Raw genomic sequence first — 24189 nt, 5'->3', positions numbered from 1 at the left:
CAAGAAAGTTGTTGAAAACAATTAAAAAAAAAGAAAGAGGAGAAAGCTCTAGTGGTTAACTTTATTCACCCTTCCCATGAATTAAAATTAACTAGATTAAGTGATTTTTGGAGACATTGAACCAATAACTTTTTTTTGAACTGTTTGACTAGTTAAATTGATACTCTGCCCTTAACCAATATACAACCAGCAACAAACATACCTTAGAATGCTCCATTTCAAAAGCAAGCACAGGATGACATAAAACACCAATTGTGCATTAGGTAGCTGCACTTATTTCATGAAACTTGGTATGTTGCATGAATCAGTTCTGCTCCTACACTGCCTCCATGCTTTGTATGATAAACTTGATATTACCATATTAGTTCTGAATAAGATGACAAAAAATAATTGCAAATATTGAGTAACTAGCGTTAATCCAATCATCCAGGAACAAGTAATTGTCAATGAAGAAAACTATTACATTTTCCTTTTCAACACTTTGAGGAATTTTTGTCTGTTAATAAAGAAAGAAAAAGGATAATCATGATAATCATCTGTTGTTTAGAGCCAATTTATCAAGTTCTTTCCTGTTCCACTGTATGTTTGGTCTGGTAAAGATCCAGACAACAAAATGCAGATCTAGCTCATTCTGCATAGTGAATATATTAAAGTGAAAAAAGGAAAAATGAAGAGGAAAAAAACACACACCCACATTTTGGGCTTCCTATTGAGGTTTCATTCATCACCATTCTGCCAATACAGGCTACATACCCAAATAGCAGCAAGCAAGTTTCATTTCATCAAAGTCCACCATGATACCCTGAATACATCTTCTAGAAGAGGGGGAAAAGCATTCTCTACAGCAATTTCAAAAGTTCGCATCCATACAGATTACACGGATTTCAAAAGCAACATAGTGATACAAGGCTGGATGAAAGCCAACTCTAAACGGTCAACAGTGCCTTATCAAAAGAAAGCTTTTCCTTCAAATGGAGAATTAAAAAGTAAGTTGACATACAAAAAGCATGAAGGGGAAGGATCTGTTTTATGGAAAAAATCTACATTTATATTGGAGTTAAAAAATTAGAATCTGCTTCCCCTAGATGACATATGACTTTCAGAAGTTCAACTGTATTGCCAAGCACCAGTCTGTTCTAAGAAGTAATTATCTTACTGTAACTTTACAAAATATCTCTCAGTTGCTTGTTTTCTCCGCACTGACAGCTAGGAGGCGAATGAAGAAGAGTTTTTGCACTGTTAATTAAAGTGCAAATGCTGCACTTGGATCCACGACTACATATATAGCTCTCATCTGATCATGGTGCAGCAAAGTAATGATTTCTATCTTTCACCTGTTTATTCTTTTATCTTTCGCATACTTCCCATCAATAAGAATCAAAGTTTCTGAAGGAATGCCACCGATCAGTCTTCCTCATCTGCTAGGGAGGCAAATGAAAAGGGTCTGAACTTATAACCATCACCATGGTAGAACTTGTTCATAAATTCAACCCAATGGAGACGCAGAGCATGAAGAAAGGCACTTAACGTCTCCATCATCAGCAATATGAATGCTGTTGCAAAGGCAAAAACTGCAAGCCCAGCTATCCGAATGATAGGGTTGTCATACCTGTAGACATGATACTCTTATTAAATTGAATTACATGTTAAACATTAGAACATTAGAGGGTTTAATCTGGCTGTCTAAAATGTATGTTAGTGTGGCCTTTTCAAAGTGCATTAGACATAAATGCTGATCAGAAGTTTAAGAGATGGACAGGACAGAAAGTCTTGTAGAACGACCTATATGTTGTGCGGAAAACTCAAATGACAACTAAAGATCCTGCTAAAAAAATGTCTTTCACAAGGGAAGAAAAAATAATAACATAAAGAAATTGTACATCTTATAAAACTAGAAACAGTACCAAATAATTAAGATGAGGAAATTTTGAAGTTAAAACTCACCCCCAGGCTAGGAGTAGTATTTTCTCATAGAAAACGGTTGACAGCTCTGAATGCGCCAAGCTGAATACATAAAAACACCACCAAAACTGGTAACTAAGGTATACTATGTTATATGTAAGCATTATATGATGCAGTGTCTGAAAGACTAATATAACATACCTCAAAGCCCAAAGACGAAGATATGATGCAGTGTTTGAGACTGCACCAAGAACGAACTCAATGGAATGTATCATCTGATGCACAAATACCTCACCGAAATTAAAATCATCAAGGTGTTGTCTTCCAGAATCAGGTTCAAGATCAAAATCCATTTCAGATGTCCCAAGGATGCCATAGGTACGACCTTGAAATCTCTGCATAACATTTTATAAAAAGCAATAAATATGTGCTCGTACAGTCTCCAAACATACATGTCCTTGGTTTTCCTTTTTTCCCACAATTTTCATTGACTATAGTTGTTCCCAAGTCTTCTGTTACCACACGAGCATGCCCACTAGATCAAGGACTAATAAAATTTAACACTAAACATGGAAAAAAAGAAATACATCGCACTCAAAACCTACTATAAGTGATGTGCCTGATTGCAGGCAAGAACACAAGAGTAAATGCAATTGTAACATGTTAGACAGAATCAAGGCCTTGTATAAGGATATGTAAACAAAACAAGGACATCCCACCATACACATTAATCAAAGAGTATTTAGCTGCAGTTAGTTTCGCATGGTAGTTGCTCAAAAGCCACAACCATCAAGCCTTATCCCAGCTATTTGTATCTACATATCAATCATTCCATTTGAAGTGCAAACTTCAGTGAAAATTCCAGATTTCTAACTTGTTTCTCAATGTAACACTTAGTTGCAAGTTTTTTTTAGAGAATTCAAATGTAATAACTATCAAGCAGCAACCAAGATTTCAATGTGAACAAGGTACCTCCATATTGAGCTTTCTTAGGATGAAAGGCTTTGGAAAGAGCATCCAAGGAACTGCCACAATAGCCAGAAGCAATAACAAAATCTGCAAGAAGAATCTGGCAAACTTTAATGGAAAAAGGCAGAGCAATATCTTCATGTAAAAGAGATAGGTGTAACATGTGAACCTGCAGTGGTTTCTGACCCCAAAACAACTGATTTTCACCAAGGTCACTGGTTGGGTCCAGGAACATATAAATCATCACATGATATAAATCAGCTTGAGAGCCTGTGCACCACTTGATGAGAATGAGGAGTGAAAGATAACCAAAAAGACTGTTGAGAAAGATCATCTGCGGCATAAACTGATACCTAAAAAAAGGAATATGGAATATGTTGTCCTCAGTCTTTCATAAGTAGGCAACATCATAGAGAGAATATACGAGCATAATCACAACATACCTAATATCAAGGGAGCTTCCACGGAACTTTGCATTAAAGTAACCTAGTATGATACCTAAATTCATCTGAGACACACCAAACAATATAGACATCTTCATTTTGAGGGAGTTCAGAAACGGTAGCTCAGAAAGACTCCCACGCCATCTTGGATCCACCCCAAATGGGTATGGATCATGGTACTTTACAAGACCAGTAGTGCGTGCATCACTGAGGCAAACTGAATCAGTTTTACATATTCAAATATAGATTCTTAGCAAGAAACCTAAATTTCAAACATCTAAGAGCATACAGGAGCGAAGTTTAGACTATTTAATTACTTGCCAAAAATCAGTTCTTCTTGAAGGCAAGTAGACTTAAATCTTTGAAAGAAATCGAGAACGAAATGTAACAACATGGCAAAAATATAAGACGAAATCATTAACAAGATGTAAAATGGTGTCCAGGAAAAAAAAGAAGTCAGGTGACATGTAGATGAGAGAAAAATTAAACATATGATATTAGAACTTGGTTAAGAAAAATAGAAGGATAAAAAATTGCCTAAAAGAAAACAGTAGCAACCCAACAATAAAGTAGAAGAGATGAGAGTAGCAGAGAGCAAGAAAAATCCTAGACAATTCATGTTATACTAATCTGCACTTAAAAAATGCTGTGACATCTACTGATCTTGATTCACATATCAATGAAGAGCAGATGAATTTTTCTTCCACAATAGTTTATTGAGACCTTCTAGAACAGCACCTGCTCTATTTCAAAAATTCAGACACCTCATATCCCATTGTCCCCCCGCAGTGGCCTAATGCAAATGTCAGGGAAATATTCTTATTCTGTTGTCTCAGTTCAAGTTATGCCATTGGTAAAAAGAGTTGCTAATAAATGTTCAGGAATTATTGCAAAAAGGCTGCAAATAATGTTTATAATATGTTGTATTTAAATAAAGGAATACGTTAATGGATGCTCTAGGGGCATTTGTTAAGGTGATTGCTCCCATTAATCAATGATGGTGCATTTTATACTAATTTGCTCCATCATAATTTCTAAAATACCTCCACCTCAATCATCAACGTGTCTATTCCATTTTTTTCCCTCACCAAATCAGTGGTCAAGATTTTCTTTCAGTTGAGTCTCATTGTTAATGTTAGAAATACTTAAGTTAGGATTGTAAATTACTTATGTTAGGATTTATATGTTGCCGTGAAAAAACTTGCACTACTGCTACAGATCACATATCCAATCACAACTTAGATGACCATCAAATGTGGAAGTTATGAATTGGCGGACTACACAGGGTGAGATAGCATCAGTTGGGGCCTGGGTTACCATTCTGCAAATCAGTTACTGCAATATAGGATTGATGAACTGAGCAATGATAGGAAGGGTGACCTTTTAGCATTTTAAAAAAACTTACAATGTTTAATTCCTCACTGACCTGTTGACCTCCAATCAAATGTTGGCATGCCATTTAAGATAATGAGGTCAATGGATGCCCTGGGTGTTTGGCTCAAGTGCTGAGCTCACTAACAAATTAAAGACTCCAGGCTGAATCTAAAATGTATACATGTCCTGACGATAGATGGAAATGATTAAAAGAACTAAAAGAAGAGTGGAAAACCATTTCATGTAAACTTCAAGAGGTTAGAATCTAGACCACTATAATTTGTATGTCACAGAGTTAATGTCATAATTAAAATAAAAAAAGTTTTCTCTTTTGGCCTATATGGATGCTTTACATCAAGGTTTATCATGCCAGTAGGTACCAGTGTACCGACCGTACCGTACCGGTATTTATGTGAACCAACCAAGGTTCATTATACTGGTACCGGACTCCGTACCAGTGCCACACTAGTATAGTGTCAGTACGGTACGGTATGCGGTACATCTGGCGTACCAATACTCAATACGCCACCGGTACTAGTATCGAACCGGTATGGTATGCTTGGTATTGTCCGGTTTGGTACGATGGAACCAACCATACTGTATTGGTACCGAACCGGTAAATGGTATGGAGGGTATACTAAGTCTCGGTATACCAAACTGGTACCATATCGACCGTACCCATATTGTAATAGAATAGTATTGGTATGGATCTGGTACCAAGACAACGAACCTTGCTTACATGATGAACAACTAAAAGACATAACTCATATGAATAATGCTATACAACACCCACAACGTTGCCTTGAAAAGCTCGAAGCTAAATCTAAGATTTGGTTTGCGAGGGTGGGGTGGTTGTTTTATGGAGCCAAACTTCTATTTTGCCCACATTAGCCTCGGAACTTATTTTTGAACTTTTGAAAAATTCAGATGCTTTTGAGGACCCATATCTTCTTGCCAAACATGTACAAGACAAAGCATGAGCTCTACCAAAACTTGATACAGCGCAAAATTGACATGATCAAAGGTGTCATGTTGCCCATTAATATTGGTGGTTGAACTTACTAAGCCACTATTAACATTGGTGGTTTAAACCTACTAAGCCACTATTGTAACAATTTTTTTGAAAATAGAAATTGTTGGGTGGCGGAGGCCCGGCGGAGACCGACGGAGGCTGGCGCCCGGCCCTTTCGTGATTTACACGGCCGACCCCTGTTTCGAACGAAACAGGGGAATGACTACGTAAATCGCGAAAGGGCCCCGCGCTGGCCTCCGCCGACCTCTATCCCTCTCTCTCATTCTCCCTCTCTCCCATTTGTTCAACTGTGTCGGTACGCGCCCGGCACGATGCAGGCCCGTACCGACTCGTCCTGCCGAAGAACCGGTACGGTGCCCAGTACTGGTTCCACCAACGTTGGTACAATCCTACAAGTTGTGTAATTTTCAAAACTTTCATACCCTGATGAAGCCTAACTCCATTATTATTCTCAACATAGTCATGCTATTTTATGCACATCAATTTCCCAACTTTCTAACCACAATGTCCAACAAAAAAGGAAGCTCTCCTTTTAGTTAGTGACATGGTATGCCGTACCATACCAGATGGTACCGAACGTACCGTACCGTACCGGTGGCATACCGACACTCGGTACACTAGATGTGCCACGTACCGTACCATACCGACACTATGATAGTGTGGCACTGATACAGGGTCCGATACCGATACGGAGTCAGGTACCGGTACGGCGAACCTTGGTTAGTAATACAATAGCTGGAATTAAATTGTCCTATAAAACATTCATCAAGTCTAATTACCTCAAGTCAGATTAACGGGCAACAATCTTATTATTACAAAGATGCTTCTCCACTTAAACCATGCTGCCTTAATCTTATTGTGAATATATCAATTGTTTCCCTACTTGCAGGTACTACAAGTCCTAGATACCAAATAATATAATTGGAACCTCGTAGCCAATTGTCTGTCCTTCAAGTGCCATTTTGGGGTATATTGTGGCAGATTGCAAACACCTCAATCCTAAGCCTTCATTATGCTGAACAAATTTGTGCACATAGAAATCCTAGTATCTGGTGGTGAAAATGTTTTAAATATGCAGGCAAGAACAAACTACCAATTCTTGTGTGACATCAATGCAGCAGATTGACACATATTCCAATATTAATTATGTTAGTTTTAGAAAAAGGTAAATTGTCTGTATTACCAAACGTTTTTAGTTGAAAGTATGCAAATGCCATGTAGCGGTGAAAAAGCATTGACTTAATTCTACTGGGAGCCAGGATTATGCAGCCCATTGTTGCGTTATGGCAATGACCAATACTAGAATATCTCTGCTCTATGTTGCCAATTAAACAGTAGGTCAGAGCAACATAATGGCACAGGATGCATTTATGGAACTTCAAGTGCATATTATACAAAATGACCATGTGAAAACACCAAGAAATTTTCTGAAAGAAATAGAAGCTATAGGCTTGGTATTAAACTCATAAGGCAAAGAAGATGTCTCCAATAAATACTCAGCTTTCAAACAAAGTTTAGTTTTAAATACTGAACAATACCATATAAAGATGGTCAAGCATACAACAGATTTTATAGTACCTGCAACTGATCTCCCGACATTTATAAGCAGATTCACCAAAGATGTGAAATGGGACTGAAAAAAATTCATTATATATTAATCCACAATAGATAGAGAACAATGCCATCAAAAGGAGTACATAGCGCCCTCCAAACGCCATCCCCATGAAGCTGCCAAGTTTCTGAGAAATAAGTCACATACAGAAGTTACCCAGTTAAAGGAGTAGACAAAAGTACTTGCCAAATATTGCACATAGTTTTAACATGAAGTTAAAAGAGAAACAGAACAGAGAAATAACTTCTACCATGAATTATGAAAAACACCTTTTAAGTATCAAATGCACATTGTAAACATCTACTAGTTTGAGACATGAAAAATTGGAAAACCAAAATGAAAGCATTCATGTTGGTTGCCATTTATTTATTTTACCATTAAAAGTTTTAAAATTGCCAATGAGTTTTATATAAAAATGCAAAACCTTAAAAGCCATATTAAGGTTTCATAGAAATGAAAATCAGATTTTTTAATCATATGCAAGGCCATATATTTCTCCAATTCATAATATAAGATTCTGTAAAACCACTGCACCTCTAGAATATTTCCAAAAAGAGTACAGGCATGAACTCATTTAGAATGTAATGTCTCTTTCGAGTAATTCAATGAAGTAAAAGGTATACATACCTGAGAACCAAGCCTTTTCTCACGAATAATAAGCAATAACGATCCCAACAATAAACATATACCATGGCCCCAGTCTCCAAACATCACAGCAAAAAGAAAAGGAAATGTAATGACAGAGTACACAGCAGGATTTGCTTCTTGATATCTAGCAACACTGCACAACAATATAGTTGAATTAATAACAGAAATATGATTCCATGACAAAAGACATAGCAAGCAGAATTCATTTTACTAACATCATTGTACTGCTTCATCAAGAGTATGTCATTGTAAATTTTGTTTAGAGTTCTCAGAAATACTATATATAACTAAGCATTCTTACAGGATCAAAATAGTTTCACTTGGTCATATAAAAGTTTTCCTGTACTGTGTGAGAAATTTTCCACTTTAATTTATCAGAGAAGCTGGCAAGTGTTAAATATACTTGAAATTTTACAGAGTAATAAAGGAAAACTTCAATCATTTCCTAGATTACCGATTTCAGCCTTGAAGCAGGACCGATCTATAATTTAACATTAGCTAAATCAGGCATTCAAACCAAGAAACTTTTTCAAGCAAACTCTGCATCATAAATAGCCAAATAGCAGTATTCTTTCCTCAAGATGCTGCTATATATAAAATCCCGGAACACATCAACACTCAAGAGCATCCAGATTGCACTAGCAAAAGATCATGTTAGTAATTAAATAGAAATTTCAAATAAAACATTACTTCGATTTAGCCACGCTAAATATGAAAGCCATGGGATAAATTAGGTTTAATAAAGTGAATTATAATAGAACAGGATAACATTTTAATATATAAAAGATAATATTAGAATAATGCATCTTAGCTAGTTGATAAGTTGAACTTATGGTATTAGAAGATCATAGTATTAGGTTCAGAAACCACGAGTAAGTAACAAGCACTGTCCTATAAAGTTAATCACCCTTTATAACAAAGTTTGAGTTCACATCATATTATCAGCTTCCCTCATCCAATGAAGCACTCTACCAAAAATATAACCATGCCAGCTATATAAGCAAAGCATTAAATCCATTATTCCCCTCTTTTCAGGTAACGGTCCCAATTTATGTGATCCCTCAACCTGAGAAGCATAAAGCAGGAAATGGAAAAAAAAGAAAAAAAAGGAAGCAACCGTGTGGGGGGAGGGGAGGGAAGTAAAAGCCAGTGTGGACATGGGGAATTGTCCATTTACAAAATATCGCGTGCTTATATCTCTAAGAAATAGTTATATGGTATACATATTTGTCTGTTTGTGGACAAAAAAGTACTAAAAATATATCTACATAAGAAATAAGTGATCTATAAGTAGGTTTAGTTTTAGTATTAACTTAATATTTATCATATTTTACTTGTGTCTACATTTTATAAATTGTACCATTATAAGACACAAAACGAATCACATAGATTACTAAGGTAATGTGTTGTCAAAGTGCAAGCAGGCTAACAAGTTGCTGTTTTACTCATTATAGGATTGCATTCATATTGTCCTCATGGAACATGTGCATGTTACTATAAAGTCATATAAACAGGTGGAATTATACAATTTTGAGACTCGAAAATATTGGGAATCATCCAAGATAGCAACATGTCCCCTTGTTCTTGGGAACCCATTACCTAATAAAAAGTGTGGCCTAAAGATACCTGCATGGGAAGTGACAAATAGCCTTTTCAGAGCAGAAGCAGTGGGAATTTACCTAAAATTATGAGATTGTCCTGGAATAATGCTCATTCAGTGCTGATTCAAAATTTTTATACTATATTAAAAAGAGTTGGTAATAAATATTTTATATTATCCTATATTTTCTGTTGTCAACTTTTTGGATGAAGATTCACTTCACTCATAAATTACCTACTAATAGCTTTTTAAAAGTTGGTTAGGGTATGTAGGCAGTCAAGGGACCGCATAGCGCATATATGGTATGGAGGCAGCATATGCAGATGCATAAACAGTTAGTATTTTTTGACTATTTAAAATTAAGTAGAGTGTATTAAATAAAATAAAAAATATAAAGATAGTAATATTTTTTGGATAAATATAGCAATGTTAATAACAATACAACAAACAATTTGTGCTTACCACTTACCTAATAGAATAGTTATAACATAATTAACATAATAACATTATTGATATTCGTATTAGGTTCGTTCGAAACCTATATCCAACCAAGTTATCAGCTTGAACACATGTCATCTACTCCGGCACACATAAGCATGGGTGGATGTGTGGGCCCACACTGCTAAGCGAACTGCATATGCAACTAGACAATGCTAAGCAAGCTGCACATGCAGCCACATGATGCTCAGTAGATTGCTTTTTTGGTCCCTATATGGTATGACTGTATATAATAACCACATATAGGCAATATAGTATGGCCAAAGAACTGCATCCGCTTATGTGGATGCATATGAAGCTGCGTGCACCATATTTTAAAACACTGCCCACTAAATCTTATTAATTCATAATTTCACAAGCTTAATTGAGAAAGAAATTTAATTAAATATTTCTCACACTCATGTATCTCAGTGGGCATCAACTAGTGTCTTTTTCCCAATGAATGAATCCTTCCTATCCACGTGGTAAAGAAAGAACAAGTTGCTATCCCCTTTTCTTATCTACAGTCCCTCTTTTTGAGTGAACTTTTCTACTATCCTGTCAAAATAATTAACTGGACAAGATTTAATATATTGCTCCTTTCAAGATAAATCATGATCGGAGCTTATGTTTTAATACCTTCCATCCCCATCCCTCATCCTTTTCTTTTATATTTAATTAATGTTTTTTAGTATAGGCATTCCATGTGCCTGGTGTTTCTAGTAACAAAGGGAATTCCTGATGTCCTTTAGAATAGGTATAAAGCAGACAATAGTATTTCTCGGAAATGTTATTTACTTGAGATATTGACATTAGCGCAAAATAAGAATCACCTAGTGTTTTATGCCCCTTATGAGACTTTATGGAGAGTTCAAATTGAACCAAACCTTGACAAATGACTTGGAAATGCAAAAGCAAAAAAAGAATTTGGTCAAGTTTGGGCTCAGGTTTTGGCTTGGAAGGATGTGCCAGCAATATACAAAATTTATTTAATTTCCAGTAGTCAGTAGGTATAAATTGTGGAACCACTACCAGACATTAACAACTTCACTCACAAGTATACTCAAGACACTTCACCAGGCTGTGATGATAGAATCAAGCAAAAGAGGTGATAGCAATGGTGGTCATCAAGCTATGTTTGAGGAAGCCTGAGCTAAAGGATGTAAACCACATATTTACTCATTGTGGTTTCACAAACTGTTACTACTTGTTAGCATATTCCTGAAAATTTTCATGAGCTAATCAAGTATTATTACAATGATAGAACATATACTGATGTTGATAGACCAAATCCTTTTCAATAAGCACGCAATACTACTGAAGTATGTCAAGATAAACAAGCTTCGTTAAAGCCAGTCATCAGCAACTATTATTCCTGCATCTATGTCAAGATATGCTCTTGTCCCTTCCAGTGTTATGATTCTTTTAACTTGCACTTGGTTTCTTACGTAATCAACACTGCAGTCTTGATCATAGACCTAGTGAATCAGGTAGTATATTCTTCTTTCAGAACACACAATTCTGAAAAACTTATTGTTATGTCTGATGGTACGCTTTCCAACTCCAAGTTACATGGCTTGGACATTGCCCATCCATGTTTTTCCATCTCTCCTTTATTGATGTTTATATGTGCAGAAATTCCAAGAAGCATTTTTGTTTGTTAGTTTACTTGAGTTATTAAATTGTTGATGTGACATTCTATTTATTACACTATCTTATGGAAAGAAAGATGTTGGAACCCTTAACGGCATGCAATTGCAAATAATAGCAAATTCCACGCAGTAAAAAAATGAAAAAACATAAATCTCCACAAAGCAAATGATTGTTATTATTCTGATGATATGTAGATCAAAATCAATGGACCTTTTGATTTTAAACTTTCACTGTAAAGCTCTTTCCAGAACTTCTTCAGGAATCTTTACATTTATTTGAGTGGAAGTGAATTACATGAAGATGCTTAAATGATAAAAAAATTGTATTTCATTTATACAAGCATGTGTAAAAGGGATACATCAAAAAAATAATAACAATGACAGGTAACGTATATTATTGTCTCAAGACAGGTGAAGTTGAATGCAGCAAAACCAAGGTAGCATAAGGAAAGAAATTTCACAGGAGTAAAAAAATTCTGGAGCAGATATTCTGTCATAGCATGAAATGTATGCTAACAAGTTTTCTTCAAAGAATGAAAGCATAAAATGCAGGAAGCAAAATTTACTTTATATATCAAATGACGAGAACAAAGTAATTCACTATGTCAAAATGTAGTACTGCTTTATAGAGGCAGTTTACATAGGCAAGAACCAGCAATTTTTATATGTTCAGTGCATTGACACAGCCTTCACTGAAATAAGCATTAATTCTTTTGTAATTCACTATGTCCAGAACAGAAATACATATACAAAATCATCTTTTTGTACAGTTTCAGAGACAAACCCATATGCATCAATAATTTCCTGAAATGCATGAGTAAATCGGTTAGTTCTGAAATATGTAGGCGGTGATTCAATAGCATGCATCACATGAAATATTATCCCCGCTTGTGAATTGCTGTCAATTGTTGCACGCTGCAAGGCATCTTTGATCTGTAGCAACAGAAACAAATTGGGGATAATTGTCATATGATCTCTAAACAAATGTGAAAATACTAAAGCAACAGAAGTATGACCTGAGGTTTTGCAAATATAGGGCACCAGCCTTCACCAACAAGGCATTTTTTTGTCACATCGAAATTGAGCATATTTAACGTATCATATACAGCTTTCTCCTTCCTTACCTGAAAAGGATAAATTGAAAATTACAATTTGTGTGTGTGTGTGTGTGTGTGTGTGTTTTGTGGGGGTGGGGGGAGGGAGTGGGGCAGTTCTCACAACTCTGAAACAAACAAAATGCAACCACAATGTAGCTAACTAACAGAAGAAGAGGATGCAGGGCAGTAAACATAAATGGATAAAGGAATTTCATTACCATGATAGTCCACCTCCACAGTTGAGACCCAATCGAAGCTAGAGCACTATTTCTATGATGGATTCCAGCATCCAGAGTGGCTTCTAATTCAGAGAGACGTGATGACACCTAGACAGTCATAGAAAGTTATGCTAGACAAATTATTCTCTATACCAAAAAATATTATCTATAAAATATATAGGTACTCATCATGAGGGACAAATGTTAACTAGTTCATTCTGTTACTGTTCCCAGTAATGATTGGATCCCCGTGCTTCTACAATATAAGGGCAAATCATATACAAGTTAAATAGAATTGAACAGTGGGTCACCAGAGTGTAAATGTATTCAACATGGTTTCACACTTTCACTAATGATGAAAAATTGTTATCCCCTACATTTTATGCAGTAGTCAGGCCCCATGAATAATTAAAAATCATGCACTAAATGTTATAACACTTCACTGAGCAGCAATAATAGCCTTCTGCTTGGTAAATAAAGCACACTGGGTACAACTAATATGATATAATTTGTTTAAACATTGTTTTCTCAGATACATATTCTAATAGTCAGATTAAAGGAAAAGGTAGAGCTTCTACAAACAACATATGTAAAGCTTAGAAAAAGTGCTCATTACATCCCTCGTAAAAAGCTTAACAAAATAAATTTGATATGGCTTTTCAAGAAAAGAAAAGGCAACTAAAAAGGCTCCTGAAAAATTGAGCAATATCATCAAATAAGCACCTGGACAATACTCAACTAAATATCTGACTTTGGAGTTTGGACAGCATATTGTCTGAGACATAATGATCTTCACTTAATCATTACAAGAAAACAACCAATTACTCGTGATTTCTTTTTAGTAGCAACGTCTTAAAGGATCAAAGGCGGCACATCTGGGGCCACAGGACTGCCAAGAGCTTAGGTGATAGGCAGATGCATAGATAGGCTCTAAAGGGTTCGAGGCGGCCCAAAATAAGGTATTCATTAACAAACGGAAAATAATCTAGAAATATAGTTGTAATCTGAAAATGAAAAATAGCATGCCAAATAAGATGTACTAAGTCAATATGAAGAGCAACAACTTGAAAACTTTCCATACTAAGTTATAACTCAATCACATTCTCCATACCCAAACACAAAGCCAAACATTGAAGACAGCACCTAGGCAGCCTGGCCTAGGCAGTCAACATGGCTGATTTTTAAAAAATTGTTCATAAACGAATAAAGAAATTCACAGTTACATAACAAAAAAGAGGCAGACAACTATGTTATCCTTAACATTTAGCAGAACACCTTATGTCCCAGAATCTCAATGAATCTTGTCAGTAGAAACCATTACCTTAGAGCAGTTTCAGTTTAATGATATTAGATGACAAGTATTTACTAAATTAACCATTACATTTTGTCTATGACAATTTATGATTCCAACAGCAAGCCATGTCATATATCTTTCAATTGCTGAAATTAGTAGAAATTTCACATCCCTGACAAAAGGTCCATGATGTCTAAATGGTTCGGCCTCATAAAGTAGAATACCTCACGAGTCATTTGACTCTGCTTATTAGTGTCCTCAGGAACAGGATAGCAATTTGCTCCAAAAGCTTCACAAATTTTAATTATTTTTGTTTTAGCCTGCTCCCCAGAAAAGAAAACTACAAAGACTATTTTTTCTACCTGCATAAGACCAAATTGGAGAAGTCAGGACTAGGAACTCATATAATGTAGCAGCAATTATGAAGAAATAAGGGAAAAATTAAAACAAATATTTCCTTCGTGCATCAAAAATACCATTCAAGTTATACAAGTGCATAAAAAGCGTAGTATCGTTGCAGTGAAGAAAAATGAGGATGCAGTGGTAAAGGGGTGGCAATGGATACAGTTCAAAGCCTCCAGCTTATGAAAGTAAAATCAGAATACATAGATAAAGAAAAGGCAGGAGTTATCAAACCATTTCTCCTGATACTGGATCCATGACATGTTCCTCCGCAGGTGCTTGATTAAAAAACATATTTCCCCTTGTAGTTCGGAAGAGCAACCTTTCAAATCTTAGCGCTTTCCATTTACATATAATCCCACTGATGAATCTCAAACCAGCCTTGTTTGACATCTCAGACAGTGTTTCCTTCAAAGACATATGTTTAGATTAAAGAACCAGAATAATATTACCAACAAAGTAATATTAGACTAAAAGTAGAAAACCTGATCAAATAAGGATAGGCTCTCCTGATCTTTCTCCTTAGAATATACATTTTCATCTAATTCTCTCTCAGCTGGAATTTCATGATTTTGACTGGACCCAAGGAAGCTACCTGCCTGGATTCAAATATGTGAGAAGGTACAAGTCCCGATTAACTTCTATCTAAAGAAATATAAGGTATATGTGAAAAAATATAAATACATGCAATTTATTATGAGTACCACTAAACTGAAGCTGGATTGAAATTGGTGTCATGGTCAAAAAAACATCTCGTATTGTTAACAGATAGGTAGGTCATACAAATAGCACCCCTGATGATATTGTAGATTTGCAGAGACTAGTATAACAGCTGTAAAAGAGCTGCAAAGTTAAAAGGGCGCATCAGCATAAAAACAGCTTACATTGTTCTTAGCTATTGAAAGATGCTTATTCCTTCTTAAACTAGCCACTGTCTATCATCCAAACCCCAAGTTATGATATTTCAAATCATTCCAAGGTCAAACATTTCAGACAAGATACAGGTTTGCTGTCACAGCCATGTATTCAGAATTTGGATAAGAGCTTACTTGTCTTAACATTTTTGATCCCTACTCCTCTGAGCTAAGGGCTCTATAAAAAAAAAAGTACTGCAAGATCATGCATTCACGACAGCGAAGGTCCAGTGAGGATACCAAGCACTATGGATGAAATTATTGTATTGTCTTACTGTTTGATTTTCACAGAAACTTTATTTACAATTTAATCTCTTCAGGAGATCCAACGCTGTCATATGTGACAGTCTCAAAGTAGAAATCGCAAACCCCCTATACAGTATACAAGCCTCTCCAGAACAGATTACAGAAACAGTCACCTTCAGGTTGATGCACTCCACATCTCCTCCTACAATAAGCCAGAAAATAAATAGGAAGAGCACAGTTATTCTACATTTACTACATATTCAATGCAGAAAATTCCCAAAATAAAACAAATGCCTTAGTCTTTTTCCAGAATTTCAGAAACCCCTCTGTACAGAAAGCTGAAGGATAGCCTAACTTGACCAAGGATCAAAAGAATTGCGTAAGCAAGCAATTACAGCAAAGCAACATATATCACAAAAGGAAACCTTAAGGGCAGCAATGAGGAGAAATTGGTTTAGACATAAAATTTCTAAGAATTTGATAATGCTCCAGTTATAGAGGGAACAGAGTGTGAGGATAACGATTATCTTCCCAATGTCAATAGCAAAATTAACTATACAAAGTAATGATGACTGGAGATGGATGAAGTTGCATGAGTAACACATTAAGGAGCATAGAGCAAGTAACTAGTAATGACCATAAAGTACCTTTAACAAAACTAACTTAAATTCAAGAAGCTCATTATATGCCTGTCGCAATTGCTCATTATTCATATTCATTTCAAGAAGTTCAGCCTCATGTTCGGCCAATTGCACCTGAAAAGGAAAATGGTATCTACATTGACATCTAATAGTTTAACTTGAAAAGAATGAAAGAACCTATTCAAAGAGTTAGGGTAGAGAACATGGACAATCTACCTCTAGCTCCTCCAAGCTAATAGGTTGCAAAGCAGGACAAGCAGAAGATGTGATGCCGGCCTTGCTAATCTGATCGCTGAAAAATCTCAATTTACGTGACATCTCCCCACATCGCTTCACCTGTTAGATAAGCATTAGGAAGAAAATGAGTTAAGATCACAATAATATAAATTCATTCAAGCATATTGCATGGAATAAAGGAGGTAATATAAAAATTAGTCAAAAGAAAAAATGATAAATCCATAGCAAAAGAAAGGTATCAATCTAAAGATTATTCCATTTTTTCAAAAAAAAGAGACTCAAATTCATAAATCTATTAAAATATCGATTCCATTATGGAAAAATGTCTAAAGAGAATAAGTTAAAATTTGATCTAGTTGAGTACAAGCTTTGATCCAACCTAAGGAGTGGATGCTCAAAGATCAACAGATTGAATCCACATTTAACATGAAGAAGGAAATGAAAGGAAAGCCGAAAGCCCTTTTTGGGTATTCCTTACAGAACAGATAAATTTGCTGGTACAGTTGCCATGCACATGAAGCAACAATTAAATTTCCCAAACCAACCAAATCGCAGGGTTGGCATTTAAGCAAGCGAAGCGAGGACCTATTTTTACATAGAAACTATGAAAATGTATCCCAATATGGACCAAGCTCCTACAGCACCCCTTGGTTACCTCTGATCTAATACATCTTGCAGCAATATCTACTAACTAGCATGATTAAACTTAATAAACAAAGTTGTGAATTTTGAGGTCAGGTTTGGAATGAGTATGCCCAAACAGACATTTTAAACAGAATATAATTGATATCATGCAAAATTTAAGTGAAACAAATCTTACCTTGCCAACATATAATGAAATGAACCAGAGAAGGAACATATTAGTTCAAGCATCCCATGTTGGTTGAACCAAATGATTATTTTAAAAAAAAAGAATAAGAAAAGTACAAACCTTAATCACTGGTAACTCTCCCTGTATGGAAGATGAATTGTCAGGAAAGTATTTAAGAATATATTTAGCCGTGAGTACATTTTGAAATGAAACTGGTGTATTGTTAGTAATTGAGTCTCTATTTCGGTTCTCAAGCAAAACACTTGCAGTTGGATTAAGAAGTCATCCTTTCATTAAATTGTGGACAACTCCTGGGTTTTAATTTTTTTGTTTGCCATGCTATCACTTCAGCAGGACTTGTTATAACTCTGGTTCACTCTGATATAACCTATCCTTTCACTGGTATTGAAATGGGGGGGAAGTGGGGAAACTGCAGCTACAGGGGTATTCTATAATCTTAGACATCTTTATATATGTCAAAAAGATCATGAGCAAAAAATCTAGGGAGAAATATTATAAATCAGGTGAGTTCAACACTTGGGGGAGCAAAATCAAAAATTTACAGAATAAAGTGCACTGGTGACTTTAATACCAAAGGAACCACATCAGTGATTATAGCATTGTTGTAATAGTTACCATAAGCATGTCACATTGCTTTTTCACAAGTAGACTCCATATTAAATTGAACAGAAGTCAAAGCAATCTAAGAAAGTACGTACCTGATTGACAAAAGTTCGCTGAAAGGGGCTCTTATCATCATTTAACTGCCAAAAAATGGTATAAAAGAGGCAATGGCATCTGAGATATCTGATTAAAGATGAACTGCATAAATGCATCACAAAGACAAGGTATGCTGATCAAAAAAGGGAAAAAAAACTATTTACATATGGTGCACAAGGCAGGGGGTCACGATCTGCCCACCCACTTTTCCTTGTGTCTTGCTGCTGCACAACCCTAAGGACATGTTTGATTGCAAGGACAATTGCATGGAAAACCTTTTTTTGTGGAAAATCTAGTTTTCCATTTGTTTGTTTTAATAGAAAACTGACAAACTTGGAAAGCTTGTTACTATATTTCCAAAGAACTTTTCTTTCCATGGAAAGGTTCTACTTTTCCTTTTCCACAGATTTACTTGCAACCAAAAATACCCTGAACGAACAGGCGGCATTTATGGACACGGAGAAAGGTAGATGAGTGAGTAGCAGTTTTCTACCTGCACCTGTCCATAAGACAGCATTTTCCCCTGATCCTATAGGTGAGTTTGGGTATTTAAAATACATCCAAGTGGCAGTCTTCAGTGACATCAAAGTCATATAAAGCAATACTTCCAAGAGAATGGCAAAGATTCAAACTGTCCAAGAACAACAAATATCAATTCAGACACAAGAAATTCATAAATTTTGTTCTGATATCTCCTATACTACTTTACCATTTGTGTTATTGAACTCCTTTTCTTTTCTAGTTGACCAAATAAATTACTTTGATTTGCATTAGGAAAAGTACATTTTAAATTTGTCAAAAAACAAAGTCACACTAGAGAAAGGTAGAGATATTTTTTTAGCTTCAATATGTACACGAAATATACAAAAGCAAAATCATATTATTATGGCACGTTCCAGTTAGCTTTTTGATGAGGATTGTGTGGCAGAGCCTTTCTAGAATTGTCTCTTAACTATTATCAACAAAATTTAAGCCAAGAAATGAGGATTTGATATTTAAGCCGAAAAGGAGGGGAGAGCAAAAACAGGATTTTTTGTTACTTTATGAATGATGGTAGAATCATCAATAGGAATTGAATAAAATGCAGAAGCAGTTGAGTACAAAATTTTGAATAAATGAGAACAGGATTAAGAGGCACTACAAAAATAGTAACTATCCACCAATATTGTCAAGTAGTTGTAAGTAAGAGACAGAATAAGTGAAAAAAAGAAGACCATTTTTGGCAAGAAGGACAGTCATCCTTGCTAATACCATGAAGAAATTCTTGAGTCAATGCTTCCAAAGTTTTCTCCTAAGAGAAGACATCAAATCACTTTATTTATTTCCACGTTTCAACAAGTTGTTGTATCATTTTGTCACTCAAGTACAGAGCAGATATCTATCAGAGCCAAAACATTCAGGAGAGAAGAGTCTCGCTTTGTAGCATCTGTCAAGCACTTTTTTCCATGTAAAAGATTGATGAAATAAGTCAATTAGACCCTTCCATAAACCTAGATCAAATAACATCCTCCTCAAGAGACTTATCCTCACTACAACTCAAGTGCAAATGTACCTGCCTGACAATGTCAAGCTCATATTTGTAAGACAATTCAAACGTTGCATTATCCTACCTTCTTGTTTTACACACTATCCCCGGCTCACCAAATATTACCCACCCTGCCTGCAACATTAAACCCTTTCTGGAGTAAAATAAACTGCAACTTCCCCATTTTGTTGGCAAAGCACAAAAGTTAATGGACATTTTGCAATAAAAAAATGAAGCACAACTATACCCCAAAAATTATAGCTCCGATTTCACCCTTCTAGTAAACTTACTAACTCATCAAATATCTTTACTACAGTATCCCAATCCCACTTCCTAAGACTTTGTAATGCATATCAAAATAGCAAGACTATAGAGGAAAAGGATGCCCAGCTGCTTGTAGGAACCTTATCTCTTATGAATACTTTAGGTTCTTATTTTTAGTATTGTATTTCAATTTTCTATTGCCTTTCTAATTGAAGTTTCTCAGTGACTTGACGCATAACTATGAGATATCTGATTTTTACAGTTCTCCAGTGTCTTTCAACAAGGCATGTGCACTTAAGAGATGTCATGTGAGTCCTTTATCTTGTGCATTTAACAAGTAGAAAGTGTTTAACAAGATCAAACTTTGATAATATGTTAGGCTAGGTAGGTTTTAGTGCTAAAAAACAAATTTAGTATGGTCAATAAGGCTGTTATATGGATGTGCAGGGGCAGTAAGATTTGAGTAAAAACTTTAAAAGTTTCTTCTCTTTCTTGAAGAAATCTTCATGCTTTCCCTCTAGACGATGCATCCTAGAGAAACTTGGGTGATGAATTAAGTTTCAGTGCTAGTGATGGCTCCATTTTAGTTACATTTTTTCTTTCCTCGTATCTAAAAACAAATTCTTTGAAGCTTTCAAAACTCCAATCCAACAATATCTAAAAAAATTTAGTTACATTTTTTAGTTACATTTATTACCCTCATATCTAAAATGGAAGAACCCTACTTTTAACTTTGACTTTTAATACAAAATTGGGGCTGCCAGGAAATGGCAACAACTCATAATTTTTTTCCTGAGCCCTAGTTTCAGCCTTAGTTACCAGAATCAAGAGCGAGTGAAAAAGCAAGTGTTGGTGCTAGAAACAGATGCTATAGAAACACTAGTAAGGAAGCACTGGAAAGTGGGTGTTGGTTCAACATTCCAGGAAGATTCTGGCTACTAAGATTTCACCTAATAAGTTATCATCTAAACCGCAAAACAATTACCCAGATCTGCAAACACATTGAGATTCTATGAAGTTCTCTCCATCATCAGTCTTATTATTGCAACTCAAGTTGGGTTTTCCATGGTCATATGAATCAGTAGGAAGTTCTAAAACATTCTCAGAGAAACCCAATGGGATGATTAGCTCTTCCAAAAAATACAAGGGCAAATTAACATGAATAACAGTGCGGATGATATAAATGCCAAGATGAGAAGAATCTTGCTAATACCTATGGACCAAATTGTGGCTATGCATGTTGAAGAGCATCATACATTCTGTACTAAAGTAATCATTGATAAGAGGGTTTGCATTAATATTGCATATTAGTAGGTCATCACAAAGTCAAATGACGCTGAGTGAGACAAATAGGCATCCTAAGCAGTTACAGCAAACAATAGTATGATCATCCACAATATAAGGCAATGCCCCTAACCCTTTATCTTCATAAATACAATTCAACAGTAGCTCTACACAACTTATACCCAACCCATATATTTGAATTTCTGAAAGGGAAAAAAATATTTGTTGTTTGAATTTTAATGGATTCCAGGTGCATAGAAAAATTCTCAGCAACCTTATATTTTGCTTGGAGATACCAGTTCAACCCTTCCTTCCATATCAACAAAACCTAAAACAAATTAGTAGTCCCTTTCTTCGTTACTTATGGAAACCAAAGGCCATCAATCATCATATCACAATAGCACTTCTGAAAGAGACTTAAAATCACTAACCAAGAATCAAGACAGCGTGGATCAAATACTATGTTTTAGAGATCAAGAATTGAATCAAACGAGCTTAGAAGGAACGTATACGGATACGTGAAGGTGAGCGCGGAAAACCCAAACAAACAAGAATAGATCTACGAGGCACGGTTCCTTACATCTCTGAATTGAAGCATGCCGAGCTCGCCGAGGTAGGTGATCGCCCGGTGGGCGGACTCGACGGGGATTATGAGCTGGACGAAGCTCATCTTCTCGGATCGCAGGTGATCCATGGGCGGCAAGTTATCGAAGAACTTCATCATCTCTCCAAGAACCGATGGGCGAGCGAGCGATCGAGCGATCGACAACAGGAGAGGAGATAGACCGTGTTTTCGGAAATGGAGAGAACTTTCGAGGCGGGGCTTCAGATCTGGGGAGAGGGGACTCGGACTCTCCCTCCGGTTATTCGATTCGCAACTGCCATTGAATTCAAGAAAGTGCCGAGTTACCCCTCGAGAGGCCCCGGTGTGAGGAGGCAGCGAGAGGGGCGTGTGGATGCCCTTGGGCTTGCGCGGGGTGACCAGGACAGCCTCTCTTACCCGATAACTCATACCCGATAACCCGATAACCCGATAACCTCCAATCTGTAAAAGGATTGTTGTTAAGTAATAATAGACTAATAAATTGGGTCAAATTATTAAACAAGTTATAGAATTAATGCTTGAGAGAATTAAAAGAAATAGAGGGAACAATAAATTAAAGAATATCATGTTTTATTTCCTACTTCAACTTTTTTCATGTGTTTGTTTCCTTTTATATGGATGATAACCCAAAATTCCCTATTTCTTACCATATTTTTATTTACAATATTACAGGATTGGGTATAGATCTATATAAAATAAAGAAATTGGATATGGATTTATACTTCTCAATCCGATTGCAAGCAATTTCTTTTACTCAACTCGGATTCGACTTAACCGGAATTCAAATTATCACCACGACTGGCAACTTAGCTTGCTTTTATTTAAGAAGGAGTATCTGATAGATTTATATGATCCTATGAAGTAAAATTGCTCGTACTACACTTGGCACACATATCTGTTTATTTTTGTTTACATTTTTTTAACTTATTTATCTCTTATCCACCATTTTAATAAGGAACGATTTTGTAGTTAGATCATGAGTATGTCACTAGATTTCCCCCATAGTGAGAGAGTTTTATTTTGATTGGAGGGTTTTTTTTTTTTTTTGGATCTTTCATGTGTTAGTGGTCTTTCTTGAAGGCACCTAGCAAAATTTTTATAACATATTAAGTTATAAAATGTAAATCAGAAACTCTTGTTATTAATACTGAATTCAATATTAGCATCCACATGATAAATGGAGGATTCTATACAAGCTATCCCGGTAAACAGAGAATTTTTCTACACAATCTAGGCTGCATTAAGCAAATAATCATCCAAGCAAAACTTATTTAAACTGGATTGCTTACCCCCTTTATGTACTTGCATGTGAAGTTTTGCTTTCTTTATCAAGGTATGAGTATTTAAGAATCCATGCAATAAACATAGGATGTGTTGTCGAAACTTGGCATGACACAACTATAAAGATTAACCGATATATGTGGCACGATATTTATCATCTATACATAAGAACTATTGATCCAAGCATTGCAAATCATGCATTTTTAAGCCTTGGTTTTATCGTAGTCTATGTGGTGCTACTTTAGCGAGATGTGCATGTAGCAAAGTTAGGCTGGTTTTTAAACTTCACTACAACCACAAGTGACGAGATAGTATTTTTAAATTTTTTATGCTAACCCATGATTCATTTATCCGCAATCTAATACATTGCTATCAATTTGTTATCAAGACAGTTGTCATGCAATCATCCAGTATCTTGGCTAAACTCCAAGCCCAACCTAACCAATTTACACTTTTCTAAAGTTGCAATTGATATTGGCTCGAGTATTTGAAACTTCAAGCTAGGTGCCAAATGCAAAGTCAGAGTAAGGATTTTTAGAAATCAAGATAATGCGTTAATGGTCCATCCTATGGCGAATCAGCTCTTTGAGTTAGTTTTGATGGCCTTAAATCGAACTCAATTACAAGTGTTTAACCTACGGCCACTTTTGCGCTGCATAACCTATACTTTATAATAGAGCTGATTTGAGAATAGAAAATTAAATCCATCTTATCTCAAGTTCATCTTTAATCCTGTGAATCCATATGGCCAAAACTAGATATACACTAGGCGCAATTCCAACTTTTATACTTTGATTAAATAGCTAAAGTCGTAGGACTTGTTTGGTTCGCAGAAAAAAAAAAGAGAAACGTGTCGTTAACAAGAAAACAAATAAATATTTTTCGTTTGGTTTGAGTTTTTAAAGAAAAGAGATAAAAAGTAATATTTTTATGGGAATAAG

At 35.6% G+C, this 24189-nt stretch overlaps 1 protein-coding gene across 2 annotated transcripts; it reads right to left on the bottom strand.

Annotated features, from left to right (window-relative positions):
• Window positions 1–750: 750 nt before the first annotated feature.
• On the bottom strand, window positions 751–22312 carry LOC103718132 (V-type proton ATPase subunit a1-like). 2 transcript variants are annotated; one of them, XM_008806807.5, is made up of 18 exons: window positions 21944–22312; window positions 18290–18334; window positions 16739–16858; window positions 16529–16636; window positions 15207–15320; window positions 14956–15129; window positions 14544–14681; window positions 13026–13133; window positions 12727–12834; window positions 12495–12643; window positions 7961–8114; window positions 7300–7460; window positions 3315–3521; window positions 3041–3224; window positions 2875–2958; window positions 2104–2297; window positions 1945–2004; window positions 751–1609 (listed from the first exon to the last, which is right to left on the bottom strand). In XM_008806807.5, exons 1-18 carry the CDS (start codon window positions 22085–22087, stop codon window positions 1405–1407), a joined length of 2457 nt encoding a protein of 818 aa, XP_008805029.1. In that variant the 5' UTR covers window positions 22088–22312; the 3' UTR covers window positions 751–1404. The 2 variants fall into 2 exon arrangements, with proteins under 2 accessions (XP_008805029.1, XP_088567229.1); XM_088711103.1 differs by lacking the exon at window positions 14544–14681 and having other exon boundaries at window positions 21944–22287.
• Window positions 22313–24189: the final 1877 nt, after the last annotated feature.

This window comes from Phoenix dactylifera, chromosome 14, assembly GCF_051530095.1.
Source record: "Phoenix dactylifera cultivar Ajwa chromosome 14, Ajwa_hap1_PhDact_Kaust_v1.1, whole genome shotgun sequence".
NCBI lineage: Eukaryota > Viridiplantae > Streptophyta > Magnoliopsida > Arecales > Arecaceae > Phoenix > Phoenix dactylifera.
The sequence above is the reverse complement of the archived record's forward strand: the minus strand, read 5'-3'. Positions and strand labels throughout refer to the sequence as shown.